Raw genomic sequence first — 16,552 nt, forward strand, 5'->3', positions numbered from 1 at the left:
GATGCTGCCCCCTGAATCCAGCATGAACATGAAGTACAGGTTGATTCCAAGCATGGCCAGTGTAGGCAGGAAGGAAAAGCCGAAACCCACACCACGCACACTGCTGCCCATCGCCAAGGACACCCAGTAGATTAGCCTGTATGGCAGAAGAGATCATTTCACCATTACGCAAAAAGGATAAAGTGCTTAATTATTAAGCAATATATATGATTATAGTACACAAAGCAATATTCCTAATAATGGCAACTGAAACCGGTCTAAACAATGTCATTATAGATCTATATATATATAGATCTAGATCAAATAACATGATTTAAAAAGCTTTTGAGAATACGATTGCATAGACTGCATTACACATGTACACAATGGGCAATATTGCTAGTATTTACCACCCAAGATAAGGATGCTTGGAATACAATCAAATTAAATAAACTGCACTCACTCCAAGTGCATGAGCTGGGTATATGAAAACGTGCATGCCTTTGTGCAAGAGGATAACATTTCTCATTTGTTTACATAAGGATATACACTCAGTGGCCATTTTATTAGGTACACCTGATCTTTAAAGCAAATGGCCTGCCCCTTTAAACAGCAAATCACAGGGCTTCCAGACACTGTGGTTCCAGCATTTCAGAAACAGCTGCCCTTCTGGTATTTTCACACACTACAGTCTCTAGAGTTTGCAGAGAATTGTGCAATAAACAAAAAACATCTTGTCAGTGGCAGTTCTGTGGGGAAGAACACCTTGTAACTGAGAGTGATCAGAGGACAATGGGCAGACTTGGTCAAGTGAACAGAAAGGCCACAAAAAAACTTTTTACAGCAGTGGTGTACAGAAGGGCATCTCTAAATGAACAACGAGTCGAATCTTGAAGCGGGTGGCCACTGAGTGTATATTAATGTTAATGCCATGTATCATAATAGTCCTTGCCTTTCATAGACAGGAACTTTTTCTTGCAGCTGAATTAGTGTCCCAGGAGTATTTTACATTAAGTAACGTGTATTTGCACAGTGTTATATAAAAATTAACTAGGTTAGATACTGGACTTCAAAAACAGCACATCAGATAAAGTATCTAAGCAGTTGTTTTTCACTACACTTATCACATACATACATTATTGTAAAAGGGTTTTTAAAAAACACTTGTTTTTCCTTCTAACCATCTAGTATAAACACAATTTTTCCACAGTGCAGAACATTAATAATGCTATATGTATGACAGTATAGATAGGTTCCATATTATTGTTGACAGTACATTTTTCTGAATTACACCTACACTATTACCCAAAAATATGCCAGTGTAACTCCAATATATAAAATGTATCATGTATTTCTGTAACAGTAAAGTATAACCTATGAACTGTATGTGTGTCTGAGACGTGTATTACCTGCCAAAAGCAAAGGTAATGGTCAGCAGAGGCACTAGTTTGAGTAGTTCATGGCTCAGGTACGTTGCCATGACGCCCAGCTGCAGGAAGTAGAGCAGGAAGAGGGAGATGGAGTCGTTGACGTACTGCCGGTGAACGCGGACCTCCCTGATCTCTTCCTCGCCCTCACACTGCGCCTTCACCGAGCCGAACCGCATGCGAGACACACCCAGCACGAACATGCCTAAGAAAGGAAGGAAGGAAGGAAGTGGGCGAGGAGAGGCTTAACAGGGAAACTCACTCTGCAGCCGCACAATGTTCAGTTGGGCACAGACAAGGCTCAGCATCATTCCATTGGAAGAATTCGCACGCTCACCCAGTATTATAGGAACCGTGGCAAAAACTGAGCAGCGCAGTGTGTAGATCAGCCGTAGGGGGGCGCTGCTGAGCAGTGGGGCATCGAAGGGCAAAAAGACGTAACCACCCCACACGAGGAGAGGGAAGATGAGGGCTCCTATGAAGACCGACACGCCAACTTTCAGAGCATCGCGGTCAGTACCGCAACATCCACCTAAGAGAGGGACCCAAGATCAAGCAGTAAGTTTCATTTGGGTTGTTTCCATCATACTCTGACAATCCCCAGTGAGAGGGGCTGAGATCTATTTTTAGGTTAAATGACCGCTGATGACCTACAGATGAAACCAAAGCATGCCGGTATTATCCCCTGTGACAATCTGATAAAGTGTGTGATTAAATTCATGCATTTATTTTTACATTTTTCATTTTGGATGTTTTATAAACAATTTATTCACTGTTGTAAACCGTTACAAGCCATTAAACAGAGAAGCTCCCCATTTTGGGACTGATTCCATGCTTAAAATGATAAAGTGACTGGCCAAATAAATACTAGCAACAGCAAACTATAACAATAAATGGACGACAAATAAGAATGTGCCTACACCTGTGTAGGCACATGTGCCTATATCACAGCATTTGATTCCCTGTATGTGTGTGTATATAACTAAATGTTGAATGGTACATAGGGCCTGGGGGGGGGAAGACTGCCAGGGTTCAGATGGGAAATGTAGATTGACTGATACTGTTTGCGGAAATTTGGATGTGTGGAAAATATTGATAAATAAAGAGTTTATCACAAAAAAGTATGTCACCACACATGCATTACATGCTTGGGTGTGTTTTAATGTCACACCTGAGATTAGTTCTTAGCATTACTCAGTGTGTTGTAAGCAGTTGAAAGAGAGTAACTGGCGATAATGTGTAATAGAAGTGCGGATGGTATTGTGTTCACTGTGATTAAGAATTTTATCATTTGTGCTGACGGTGGTATTGTTTTGTAATTTACAGTTGTATAATGTTTTTGCTGTGAAACAAATTTGTTTTTCCAACAGGTATGGGTAGTTACTACTGCCAATAGTTAAGCAGCATGTTATTCATATCTGACATTCCAATGCTGGTGTTGCTAATAATAGTACTGATAATTACATTTTGGCTTCTCTTTGGTCCAGTTATGGTAGTAGCCGTTCGGCAGGGTACCATGGGGGCCGAGGAAGGGAGCCTTCTCTGCGTCCCCTATCCAGAGTTGGCTGCTCTCTTCTGGGCACTCCGGGTTGCTGGACGAGTGAAGGATTGTAACATTGGGCCTGAAGACCTGAGCGGCTTTTTCTGGCATTGAGTTCATTAGGGCATCTTCCTCTTCCAGTTCTATCTCCAGAGGGTTTGGGTTATTTTCGTCCTTCATCCCAATCTCCTTCTCAACCTCCATCCACCCCTCCACCGACTCCCTGTCCCTCCTCTCCAGCTCTCGGTCACTCTCAGTCCTGCTCTCCTGTCCTTTTGCAGAGATGCACATAGACTCCACGCTCCCATCCGCTGTCTCTGTTTCTTTTTCCCTTGCTGCTCCTGCCCCCTCTTCCTCTTCCTCATCTTCCTCCTCTTCCTCAGACCCTGCACCTCCAGTCATATTAGCCTTTTCACTCTCTTTGTTATCTGGCCACTGTAGAGTGCTTGGCTCTTTTCCTGCCCCCTCTTCTTCCTCCTCTTCATCTTCTTCCTCAGATCCTGCACCTCTAGTCATATTAGCCTTTTCACTCTCTTTGTTATCTGGCCACTGTAGAGTGCTTGGCTCTTTTCCTGCCCCCTCTTCCTCCTCCTCTTCTTCACCTTCTTCCTCAGACCCTGCACCTCCAGTCATATTATCTTTTTCCCTCTCTTTGTTTTCTGGCCACTGTAGAGTGCTTGGCTCTAGCATGGCAGAGCTTACTGCCTCATCCTCATCTTCTTCTTCTTCTTTGTCCTCTTCATCCTTTTCATTTTCTTCATCCTCACCCTCATTCCCTCTGTCCGCTACATTTTTTCCCTCCGCCTTGTTCTCTTCGTGTTCAGTTTTTACCGGTGTTTGAGGTCCTGCAGCGACTCCACTGGTTTTGGAGTCAGGCTCCAGGTCAAGTGTCAAGATTTCAGGCATTTTGGCCTGTTTGCAAGTGTATACAAGCCTCTGCCTGTGTATCCCTGTTTTTCTCCCCCACTTAATCCTAACAAATCTCCTCCCTGTACACTAGGTCAAATTCTCTTTTTTTAAATCAGGTCCACGTGCTCCTTCTCTTTTCTACCTGCAAAGCATACATACATGGTTATGTGCCATGCAATCCAGTTCAACTGATGGGCTGTTTCAAAAAATAAAATAAAAAACATTTTTAAAAAGGTATACATTTTATTTAATCAGACGGCAAGGAATTTTGTGAGTGGCTGTCACCGGCCTGCCTACGATCTTTCTCGCAAACCCAAAACAGGTTAAAATACGTTACTGATTACGTTGCTTCGTTTCAAACTTCAATTCTCCGCCATCAGTAAAATAAATAAATAAATAAATACATAAAATTTAAAAGGGGGGGGGGGGGTGGGGGGTTGGGGGGCGGCCCCTATATTACTCAGGATTGATGTGGTTGGCCTGCACAACCTTCACTCAAATTAAACCCTATTTTGATTGGACAATTAGAGGACTTCTGACGGCGAGCAAAAGTACTTGAATTGAACTTCAAATTTAATTTTGTAGCATTATTCAGTTGACATATTGTTATATGGGCTATCGGAGCCGGTCTATATTCACACATCCTGGAATAAATTAAGGCTGTCTGTATAGGTGACTCTTCTGTTTGGCCAGCTTACCAGGTAGTTCAGTTCACAACCAGAGCTTTAACCAGACCAAAGACTGTCAGAAATATAGACGCTGGCGAAATATTAGCGATTCTTATAAAGATCTTACCTTTATATTTGAATTCACCTCTGTGGACCCATTTTTATCAGACGTTAAAATGGAATCTGTCGGAAACGCAGTCAGTCTTCCGTTGTTGTGAAACTTTTACGAGGTGAGGACTCAGGTGTGGCAGGTGAAGCATTAAAGGGGAAGATATGTCATAAAGGGGACGTACGTTTGCTTCCGAGGGTAGGTAGCGGGGCTTACAACAAATAAGCATTCAAACGCCAATTCTGTACACTGAGCAAATTTCTTCGCTGAGTCGCATAAGTTACATTCACACACACACTGCATCTTCTAGCTTGGCGACTTGCCATTGTGTCCCTGTCCATATCATGCTTGAGAGAGAAGGCAATTAATCACGAACGAGCAGTAGAATACGCAGGCAAATATAGTGTAAGGTTATCGCATATCCTAGGTAGCCTAATTCCGTTCTTTCCTTAAGGAAATTGTTCCAACGAAAAATAATATTAACTTTTTCAATAATAATTGCGTATTACACACATGCGCAGCCTTTGAAGATAACTTCACTGTAGGCCTATAAACCACTTCGGAGTTACTTAAATGTTATTTATGTATATATTTAAGTATATTTTCTTTCACAAACACCCAAATTCTCCTATATCAGCCACTTTAAAGCCAGAATGTCGACAGGAACCTGAATAAACTTCTAAAATATAATTAATCGCGCACTAAAACTGTCTGGGCCGAACGAAAACATAATCTAAAACAGAAATATTTTCTAAAGAAAAACAGAAGTGAGTGCCGACATTTTAGAAAGTGTGTTTCAGAGCAATGTTACTTTTTACCTGAATCAGGGGAGTAGCTTAGGCTATACATTGCTTTTGCTTATCAAGGGCCATGCTTATTTCGTGGACGTTTTGATCCTTTCGGCTGTCCGTACCTTTACGTCAGCAAAGAAGTTGGTATGGGCATAAACTTTCGCTGTGATTGGCCAAACTGTGAAGCCAACGCTTTGCTGACAAAGCTCAGGAAGGAAGTTGTAAAGTCAGTGGCTGTAGTCATATCGCTAGCACACAGAGACCACGGTGAGTCTTGAATGCTGATTCAGTACTACGATAGCTTACGTTTAAATTGTATTCTATACCAGTTAATATGATTTCACGGCGCGTAAAATATTCATAAGATTGTCCGTCCGATAAACGCTTCACAATACAACACTCATTGCAGAGAATAATTCTTAGCCGCTTAATGAATTATTCGACGAACTAGCTACTAGGCTTGTACACGTAAGCGTATTCAACTGGGTTCTCATTGATTTGCCTTTACATTCTGAATCGTTGCATTAAAATAATTACTGTCCTAGATAACTAGCTAGGTCGTTATTTTTGTCTTGCTGATGCAATGCTCGCTTTGAACAGTTTTCCATTAACGCTTCTATTTTGTTATAGATGGGAGCGTTGTATGTATTTGCTTTGCTGGCGGTGTTTGGCTATGTGACCGGCGAAGAGGGCGCTCGGCTCCTGGCCTCCAAGTCGTTGTTGAACCGCTATGCTGTGGAAGGAAGGGATCTGACTTTACAGTACAACATCTACAATGTTGGGACCAGGTGTTGTATTGCAGAAAATTTTGTTGAAAATTAACTTGTACACGCGCATGCACCACACTGTTTGAATTCATTACGATGAATACTAAAATCTGAAGTCTACCCCTTGTGCAACACTACACTTCTACAAATCTGCAATTCTGTTTGGTGCTAAATCTAATCATCAACTGTAAGTTACTCGTGGCAGTATTCCAATGGTACAGACACATTTTTGTGCATCACAGTTTTAAGTCTAAGGACCTTGTATGCATACTCACCAAATTATAGTAAAGTTAAGTTTTGAGAGCTTTGTATGTGAACACATTGTTTTAGACTCAATTTGGTTCTGTCAACAGCGCTGCCCTGGAGGTGGAGCTGTCCGATGACTCCTTCCCACCAGAGGACTTTGGCATAGTGTCTGGGATGCTTAATGTCAAGTGGGACAGGATTGCCCCGTATCCTTTACCTTGTGGCCGTTGTGTGTTCTCGTGACCTTGTCTGTTGTGCACTTTGGAAGAATTTTGTGCTCCTTGGCCAGTCACCCCATGCCTGCTTACACTTTCATTTCTGTCCTTCATGTAGAATGTTGTTTGTCCTTTATTTAAACATGTAGTGTCACTGAGATCGAGAACTTATTCAAGAGAGACCTGTTTTACAATGAAAGATGCATAATAGGTTTGCACACGACGAACACAGTTCAGGCATACATTAGCGTATGGCCGTCACACATCAGACAACAATTAGATCAAAGGAGACCAGTACAGGCAGTATTTAAAAGGTCAGCATTTAGGACTTTAAAATCTTCAGTTGGAATGAGAGATTCTAAGTTTTTTGTATTTCATTCCATTTATAGGGGACATGGTAATTGAAACCTGTTTTTCCAAGCTCAGTATTTATGCATGGATGGGCTAAGTAATCCTGTGAGCTAGTACTATAGTTGCTGTATTTAAAAGTAATCAGGGAGTAGAGATAATGGGGAAGTTTCTTGAAGGGATTTCTTATAAGCTTGCCAAATTTCATTAAAATCTGTGACGATAAAGTCCGAAAGTGTGTTTAATTGACCCGGACATACACTACTGTGCTAGATAATATGGTGTCTCTACACCTGACCCCTAAACAGTGATGTTCTGAAACATTGCATCTGTGAAAAGGGCTAATGTGTAGCCAGTTGTCTACCTCTACTTCTTTATTTGTATATTTGATTTCTCTCTCCTCTGTGTCTCCTTAATCTATTACCTCTGGCCTCATAGGATGCCTCTGGTATCTTAGATAAATTATATTAAAACTAAAAGTGTAAATTTTCTGCTTTATCTAGTTATCCTCCTTTAATCCATTCTCCCAGTGCCAGCAATGTCTCTCATACTGTAGTACTGCGCCCCCTAAAGGCAGGATACTTCAACTTCACCTCTGCCTCAGTCAGCTACCTTGCCCAGGAGGGAGGACAGGTTGTGGTAAGGAAACTTTCAGACAAAAGCTCACACATGGCAAATTGTGCTGTCATATTTACTCTGTGTACTCTGTTGTTTGTAAAGCCTTGTGTTGTCACATGCATTTTAGCTTCAGGTACCAACAGGCTCATAATCTCTCCTTTCATCCTACCGTCTGCTTGTCTTTACCTCCAGGTGGGTTACACCAGCGCTCCAGGTCAGGGTGGGATCTTGGCTCAAAGGGAGTTTGACAGGCGTTTCTCTCCTCACTATGTAAGTGACGCTGCACCAGTCTTCTGATGAATATCCTGTCATGCTTTGAAAACCGCATTCCAAACGTTCTTATTGGTATAAATCAGTTACCAAATATATCTCTGCCTGTTTATTTTTCCTATGGTAAAGTTAGTTATTAAGCCACAGAAATGGCATGTGTTCCTTGGAAGTGTGTATTTGAACTACACAATTGCTATGATTGTGTGGGTATATATACATATCAGTTTCCCCATTGTGTGGGAACTGACAGAGCCCTTAGGAGCACATGGCAAGAAACCCCTTTATCTTGATTGCAAAAGTTAATATTTCAAGGGAGAGACTCCCTAGCTTTAAGGAGCCAAAAATCTTTCTTGTATTGTGCCCTTGTCATTCATATCTCCTTGAATCCTTAAGTTTAGGGGCTTTTTCTCATTGTATTTGGTTTTTTAATGGCCCAAGAACCACCACATCATTAAGCCATCATAGAAGTTATACTATCTTTAAAAAAGAATAAAGGACAGAAAGAAACTCATTTGCTTTTTGCAGCTGGATTGGGCAGCATTTGGAGTGATGACCTTGCCTTCCATTGGCATCCCTCTGCTGCTTTGGTACTCCAGCAAGAGGAAGTACGACACACCCAAGACCAAGAAGAACTGAGCTCTCTCTCTCTCCCGAGCGATGGGTTATGGGGATGGTGGGGGATGGGCTAATGAATAATTTAAATAGTGCAAGGCAATGGCATTTTGACATAGGCCCAAGTACCCTCAAGGTATGTCTTAAAGGTCAAATGTGACCAGTACAGAATAATTAATAATTTATTATAATTTGGTCAGCATTGTCGTCCTGACAATGGTGCATTGGATGTGAACATAATAATGCTAAATTCGATCTTGCCTCGTTGTAGGTATTTTACTCAAGGAATATTGGATAACTCAAATATCAGCATAGGAAGAGTATGCGGCGCTGTTGTTCATTTGAATTTATTGCCCTATTGCAGGTGTGATGATATAGTGTGTTTTACAGAACTGCAAAGCCTGTTGGGTTTGATGTGGTTGAATAATAATTTGACATCCAGAATTATAAAATTGCAGCTGTTGATCCATATTTTTCTGTTTTATAAATACATTTGCATCCTTCTGGTGAGGAATTTTACCAGAGTAATTGTATACACCTGTAAAGTTTCATGTGAGTTGTACTTGTGTTTGGAAAATAAAGGTGCCAAGTTTTGTAACTGAGTGTTTGAGCAATATTTCTTGGTTTTGGAGCTTTCCATTTCCAGAAGGTAATCCTGCTTCTGTACTCCCAAAATGATTAATCAGTCAAATTATTGTGGGAATAGACTAAAGATTAATTGATGTGGCACAGTATAAAGATGTAGAGTTGGAGGGTTGATGTTTGGAGCTGTTGTAGTTATGTGAGTCAAGCAATAAAGGTGAATTTATTGGAGAGCCAGCACGTGGCAATTTTCCAAATGCACAGAAATCCTGTGCTTCATATGCATCCTATAGCTATTAAACAGTAGCCTGCAGGTGAGTGGGAGATGTACATCTCTTGTCTGTTGTGTGTCAGAAAGAGTCATTGGCTCTCTTAAAGAAAGGAAAATGTGCACTTGGGGATTACGAATGTGAGAGGACTGTAGGAATTTATTCACATTCAGTAGAATTGGTATTAAAATGTTTGTAACTCATGCAATTCTGTAATTACCTTGACAAACTCACTTCAAGGGCTGTTGAGTGTTGCATTGCTTAAAAGCAGATCTTAAGTTTAGCTTGGCTGTGGGTATTTCCTCTTGTTTATCCTCTGCAAATGTATTCCGTCTGCATAACCTGCTGTATCTTTTTCCAGTATTGCGTTTGTTTTGGAGGTTTACCCGTGTTCAGCAGTTGTCTACGACCATGAAATGCACTTTTTTTGTACGTCGCTTTGGATAAAAGCGTCTGCCAAATGAATGTAATGTAATGTAATGTACTTGTACAGCGGCATGCTAATTTTATAATCTAATTTTCTAGCCTATGTTTTATTCCATGGCTGCTTCGCCTCTAAATCTTGGTTAGACAAAAACCACAGTGAACCACAGTTAAAGAAACACAGATTCCTACCTGGAGATCATCCAGAAATGATTGCAAAAGAATTCTGAGCTCCCACCAGCAACTACAGAACAGACCAGCAGTCCATAAATCAGAAGATGAGACTGCCCGTGTGTGTACGACTGTGATGGCTCAGTGTCGTACCAAAATTGGAGACGGACAAAAAGGAACACTTAACATGGTAATAGGTGTGATTTCTGTAATCTGTGTATCCTCAAAGTTCAAGAGGCTATAATAATTCTTCAACCTCTCAGCCTGTGCTGTGGATGTTTTCGTGTCCCAGATTTACTGGCTCTACCTCCAAGGCTGTTTTCAGAAGCGGAGCTATTAGAGTGGGGCCTGTACCGATAAGCACAGGCATTCACCCAGGGTCACTTTTTCCCTTAGAGACTTTCTATAGAGATTAAACAGGGGCTGGAAGGGGGAGTTGACTGTAGCTATGTGCACAGGAATGTTATCAGGGATTAAATATTTATATAGGACTGGACAAGGATCATGGCTGGGTCAGTAGCAACCGCCAAGTCTGATGTAGTGATTAATACCTCAGGATCAGACTCCAGGAGCTCCAAAGATGAGACTGCAACAGCAGGTCCAATAAGTGACAAAACCAAAAACACCTGATCATGCCCGTAGAATGTAACCACCAATTACAATGACAATCATTCCTCTCCCCGGGCAGTGCTCCTCTCTGTTTACCTCATCAGGGTGACCCTCCCCACTCCTCCCGATGTTCAGGTGGCTGCTATCATGTGACGAGTTAGCTTGCCATTGTAGCCTTGAAGCAATGACGTCTGATACGCATTGGTTCCAAACATTAAGACAGTGGAAAACAACTGTGATTAAACACAGCTGAAACCATAATTAATCCAAAGGATGACTCCCGGACCCAGGCCTGAGCACATCTTGAGATAATCAGGTCAACTCCAGTGTGGTATGCATGAGATGTATACATGTGTCAGTGCAAGTGTATGTATGCATGACTGTGTACATTTGGAATATTCATTCAACACATTCCACTTCCCTCTCATACCATCCATCAGACCCATTTCCCTTTCCTTATCGATACTAGGTCTATTATAATTGCATAGGCCTCAGGACTTTCACCAGAAGGCCTGAACCAGCCCAGCAGTACTAGCAGGCCACTTCAGTTCAACAGACCCAAGCTCTGTTAAACTGACTCAGACATTCATTTTGGAGAGAAATTGCTCCATGGTGAAAAGCATTTGCACCTGGTCCCCAGTTAGTTGTAAGACACATTGGAGGGTACATCTCCTAGGGCACTTCATTCTCATTATCACAGCTAACCTTTCAATAATCAGACCCTGTTGTCTCCGATATTACAGTTATGGCACACAAACCAGTTCAGACAAAAGTTTGATATTGACCAGAAAGTGAACTACCTTTGATATTCAGTTGAACAACAAGTTAAAAACTCATTTTGAGACTATTGGGGCATTCTAATCTAAAGTAATATTTAGCACTACAACGTTTGGAAGGTTCTTCGGGACTGTAGAGGACTGTTTTCAAGCCTGGACATAAATGCAACATCCAATTTCATTGTTATGCTGATGATACACAAGTTAACCTACCAATCTGACCCAATGATCAACTAGTATAGCAACCTTTCCCAAGTTTCTTGCTAACACGAAAAGTTGGATGTCTGAAAATCTTCTCCAGTTCAATGTCAATAAATCTGAGATTATTATACTGTTTGGCCCTCACCATGCCAGAGTTCAGATTGAAAACGAGCATGGTCCACTGGCCGCTAGTTTAAAGCCATCTGTGAGAAACCTTGATGTCTTATTTCACCCAGACCTCAATTTAGAGCTCCAGCTAAAGAAAGCAATCTGATCTTGCTGCTATCTTTTTAGAACAAAAATGCTAAAATCAAGTCTTTTGTGTCTGTCACTGATAGTGAAAGTTCATTCTTTTTATTTCTTCTTGCCTCAATTATTGTACTTCTTTGATCACCTGTCTCAACCAGAAATCTCTCCATCATCTTCATTAAGCACACAATGCTGCTGCTCGACTCTTAATAAGCACCATAAAATTAGACCGTATTATGCCTATCCCAGCATTTTTGCACTGGCTTTCCAGTCGATAAATTATGTTCGACAAACGAAGACGTCCAAACGGCGTCTAAAAGGTTCAGTGAATGTATCGACAACATTTCACCGTACCAGAGACAATCGACTTTTCTGTTATCGACCCCCCATTCCTTACAATTTAATAGGCATTCTACTGTAGGCTGATTACATTTAGAGCAATCTGATGCATCTGATCGACACTACAAAGGTATGTCGGGACGGGGGAGAAATTGGGAAGACGAGGAAACAAAAGCATTGCTTGTCATTTGGTCGGATAGTAAAATACAACGGAAGCTTGGAGGGATGCGAAATGCGGCAGCTTATCGGGATATAAGTGGACGGCTGGCAGCCATGGGTTTCTGTCGCACTGTCGACCAGGTACGACGTAAAGTTAAATTGATGAGGTGTGAATTCAAAAAAGCCACAGACCACAACATAGGAAGCGGATCTCGCGGGAAAATGTGTAGATTTTACAGAGAGCTATCTGATATATTAAGCAGCACAGCGGATATGAATGTGCCGCAGGGTTCTGTGTCACCAGCACCGGCTTATTTCACCTCAAGTCCTGAAAGCAGCTTCATAATAAAGGAAGAGCCTACTTCTGAAGACGAGGAGGATGTGAAAAAAATGAATGGTAACGTGAACAACAATAGTTTTCAATTAAAAAGCAATGCTTAGACTCATTTCGACTAGCCATTGTATCAGTCACGCGTTGGCACCTGTCAGTAGGCTGTGTATAGCCATTGAGGAGCTTCAATGTTATTGAGAATGTATACGAATAATTATTGGCTTTCTATGTGTCTGTATATTGGAAAGTGACCAGTGAACTATGACAGTTCTAGTTAGCTGGCATAGCACGTGCGTGCGTGTGCGCGTTTATCATAGAGTATGCCCTAGCCGGAGTGCGCCAGCCTATTGACAAATTATGCGCTGTGTTTGTACATTTAAAACTGAAGAGTCCGTGGCATATTACGACTCCCATCGAAGTTTGATTAGTACAGAAGACTTCTACTAATTGTATGTCTAAGTTAAATGTGTAATGTGTTGCATTGTCGTTAAGAAACGATTGACATCGACCCTGTCAACTCAAACCATGCCACGACCATGTGTCCTAGAGCATTACACAGAACCAACAGACACCTTAACTGTTCCGTGCTCACCAGATACAGTTGTGTTTCCATTTTTTCGTTCGGCACCTGTAAGCGCCTATAGTTCCATGCTTGTTCACCCTTGCACTGTCACAATGCTGACCTCTTCCAAATTAATTTTGCTAACCCTTCAGAGCCCTCAATCAGTGCAGATTCTTCAAGTCTAATGGGAAATGTAACCTCCAGCAATGTAACTTTTCAAGGAGACACAACATCAACATCTGGTACAGGTAAGAATTAAGATTGCATGTTAATAACAAATGTTTTCTGAATTATTACATGTCAGGAGCTCGTAAATTATTCTCATCTCTGAAACATTCTTTTCTTGAAGAGAGACTAATTTCGTGGAACATTTTTGTTGGCTCAGTTTGCCCTGCAATTTATTTTACAGCCCAGAGAAAAGAATGCAAAGGCACAGTCTGTGAGGTTTTGAGTCAGCTGGCTGATTTCGATGCCAAATTCCTCCAGCTTCAACAAGAAAAGTTTGCCTTTGAGCAAAAAATGAGAAAACAGGAACTGGAGTTCCAGAGACAGGAGCTGGAGTACCACAAAGAGCTCACAAACATATTATCTAAACTTGCAGAAAAACTTGACCTGCCTTAAATGGATTTACAGTAAGAACAACTGTCAGCAATATCCTTTCAATCATGATTTTTTAAATGATTTTGGGACTCTCATGTGGGTATTGTACATAAATCCTGTTTGATATTTTTGTTAACATAACATAACACAACATAACATAATTTCGAGAACAGGCCATTCAGCCCCACAATTCACTAAATTGGTGCTCTGATTACCTACTGACTAGATCGTATATTGTTTTTATCCTTTGACTGTAAGTGTACCATAGATCATGAGAATGTGTTCTTTTAAATGAAGTAATTTAGGGCTCTTTAAGCACGCTGTCACTAAAGGAGAATGTGGCCATAAGGAGAATGTGAGTGATTGGTAAAGTTCACATTAACAACATTTTCAAGTTATTTTCAAATGGAATAATACATGTTCTCAAAACTTTAAAAAGTTTAAAGTTTGAGACATAACTACAGTAATTTTAAATATAGTTAACTACTTGTTTTGTGGTTACACTGAATCTTCTTTTTTTATTGCATCTTTAAAATACTCTAAGTACTTCGTACTACAAATGATATACTATATCGAGTGGGTAACCCGCTAAAGTAAAAAGATGACTGTATTGCTCACCACATGACTAACAGCTGATTCAATTGCTAACTCTTCACATGAGAGCATATTGTATCAGCTGTTTAGTGCATGTGTGGCGCAAATACATGGTCATTCTATGCGATATTCATGGCCATGTCGAGAAGATTAAACCTGGGTTTCATCTCGGGATATGATTCTTTTTGAGTGGATGAAATGTATGCTAAAATGACTGAAAGGCTGAACCCCATGGATGCAACACGAGGGGCAAGTTTACAGGCAGTCCAGCACTGAGTGGTGCGCAATTCAATTTACCTGCATTTAGTTTTCAGTTTAAGTTATTCAGTGAGGCTTTCAAGATAAACAGAATGCTTCATGAGCAGAACAACAGAAACAGAACATTTTAATATTAATTTAAAACAACATGAAGTAAAACTGAAAGCACTACAAAAAAACATGATTCTCAGGGTCATAAGTAGACATGCACAGCCAGCACAGTTTATCATCCATCCATAATATTGTTGTTTTCAACACCAAACAAAACCCTTTTGGTACATTAAAAAAGAATTGTGTTTAATCTTTATGTTCGCCATTGATGTGATGTTCTACTGTACATTTCCAATTTTTGATTTTGTAATCATGCATTTGCTTTGCAAATTTATTATTTACAAATATTTTGTAAAACTTGTATGTCCTTGTTGAAATGTTGCAGTGTGAATGATCATGTGTGTTTTCGATACAGTGCAGTGTGTAAGTATTTGGACAGTGACATATTTTTGTGTTATTTTGGCTCTGTACTCCAGCACATTGGATTTGAAATGAAACAATGAATATGAGGATAAAGCACAGACTGTCAGCTTTAATTTGAGGAACTTTTTATAAAACTGTTTACATAAAAAGTTGATTGTGACACCCCCAAAATTTTGACTATGTCTATGATTAATTTATTTTGATTTTCAGCTTCATGATGGTCTGCTTTACTGGCATTGACACTTTTTTGGTCCTTGTGTTGAGAGATTCCTTAATTGCTCTGGCCTGTAGGTTTTTGGGTCCCATTCACTGAGTTTCAGTTACACTTACTATTTCTATAGGCACATTATATTACATTTTTTATGTATATTTATTTTCTCATCCTGTCATAAAACCTGGGCACCAGCTTTTCCCCTGACCTTTTCCAGTGTTTGAAATGGAATAGAATCAGAAAAACACTAGTTTATTTATGGAACCATCTTGATTATGATATTAATAGATATAAAGTATTTGTCTATTAATTACTCAAAACTAAATGGGATCATATATATTTGTTTCACTGTTTAGAAAGATGGACAACAAAATGGATTTTCCCATTATTTCCCATATTAACAATTTCAGGAAATTTTCTGGGACTATTGTAATTAGTGTAACTGTTTACAGATATCATACACTGTATGTTTTGATTTTACATTACATTACAATCAGCAAGCAGATGCTCTTATCCAGAGAGACGTACAGAAGTGGAAGAACATCACTGTCCGTCTCTGGAGTACAAAGCGCAATATCGCCAAAGAGCCACAGGTGTCCCATTTATCAATAATTGGAACATTAACCTAACAACCAACAATTTGTACTGTGACAAAAGATAATATCACTCAAGAGACAACCTTTACACAGCCATTCATATCGCATTTTCCCAAAAGTAACGCCAAAGAAAGAAAGATTCAGTCTACCTATTTTGATGCTTTTGATGAATTTTTAATTAGTTGTTCATTGCAGTTGCATTTCACATTATATTACATTTTATTTGCCTGGCACCTCTATCCAATGCAACCCACAGTAAGTGCATACCGAAGGTCACTGGAACAAATACAAACAGGTCAGATAAAGTAAGGTTGGTAAGATAGATCCATCTGATTTGACAGAGCTGTTGCTCTGTGTCATTTCTGATGGCAGAGACATCTACACAAGCAGTCTGTTTAGTATGCAAGAATGAAAGTGGGGATCCGTCACTGTGGAACATATACATATATAGCATATACAGGACTAAACACAGTGCATCTTTTTAATTGAAACACCTGCTTTTCCTCTGAAAGGTTCAGTCAGATGCAGTTCAATTATGAGCCCAGTAGGGGTCGCGAGAGTCAATGGGGGAAGCACCAGACTTCATAAATTCATGCAGTTACCAGCTTTTTCCTTTTTTTGGAGAGTTGGGCAAAGGTCTTCTTAGGGG

At 40.3% G+C, this 16,552-nt stretch overlaps 1 protein-coding gene and 1 long non-coding RNA gene across 4 annotated transcripts; both read left to right on the forward strand.

Moving 5' to 3' along the window:
• The first annotated feature begins 1,734 nt into the window (after positions 1–1,734).
• On the forward strand, positions 1,735–9,097 carry LOC135264479 (translocon-associated protein subunit beta). 3 transcript variants are annotated; one of them, XM_064353214.1, is made up of 6 exons: positions 1,735–1,964; positions 6,054–6,211; positions 6,544–6,642; positions 7,530–7,638; positions 7,810–7,887; positions 8,413–9,097. In XM_064353214.1, exons 1-6 carry the CDS (start codon positions 1,872–1,874, stop codon positions 8,521–8,523), a joined length of 648 nt encoding a protein of 215 aa, XP_064209284.1. In that variant the 5' UTR covers positions 1,735–1,871; the 3' UTR covers positions 8,524–9,097. The 3 variants fall into 3 exon arrangements, with proteins under 3 accessions (XP_064209284.1, XP_064209286.1, XP_064209291.1); XM_064353216.1 differs by lacking the exon at positions 1,735–1,964 and adding an exon at positions 5,524–5,690; XM_064353221.1 differs by lacking the exon at positions 1,735–1,964 and adding an exon at positions 5,734–5,891.
• A 2,545-nt stretch (positions 9,098–11,642) lies between these two features.
• Positions 11,643–14,303, forward strand: LOC135264521 (uncharacterized). The gene is made up of 3 exons (XR_010332720.1): positions 11,643–12,674; positions 13,323–13,418; positions 13,580–14,303. It is a non-coding gene; the product is annotated as an uncharacterized LOC135264521 (long non-coding RNA).
• The last annotated feature ends 2,249 nt before the right edge of the window (positions 14,304–16,552 follow it).

Source organism: Anguilla rostrata, chromosome 1 (genome assembly GCF_018555375.3).
Source record: "Anguilla rostrata isolate EN2019 chromosome 1, ASM1855537v3, whole genome shotgun sequence".
NCBI classification, from domain to species: domain Eukaryota; kingdom Metazoa; phylum Chordata; class Actinopteri; order Anguilliformes; family Anguillidae; genus Anguilla; species Anguilla rostrata.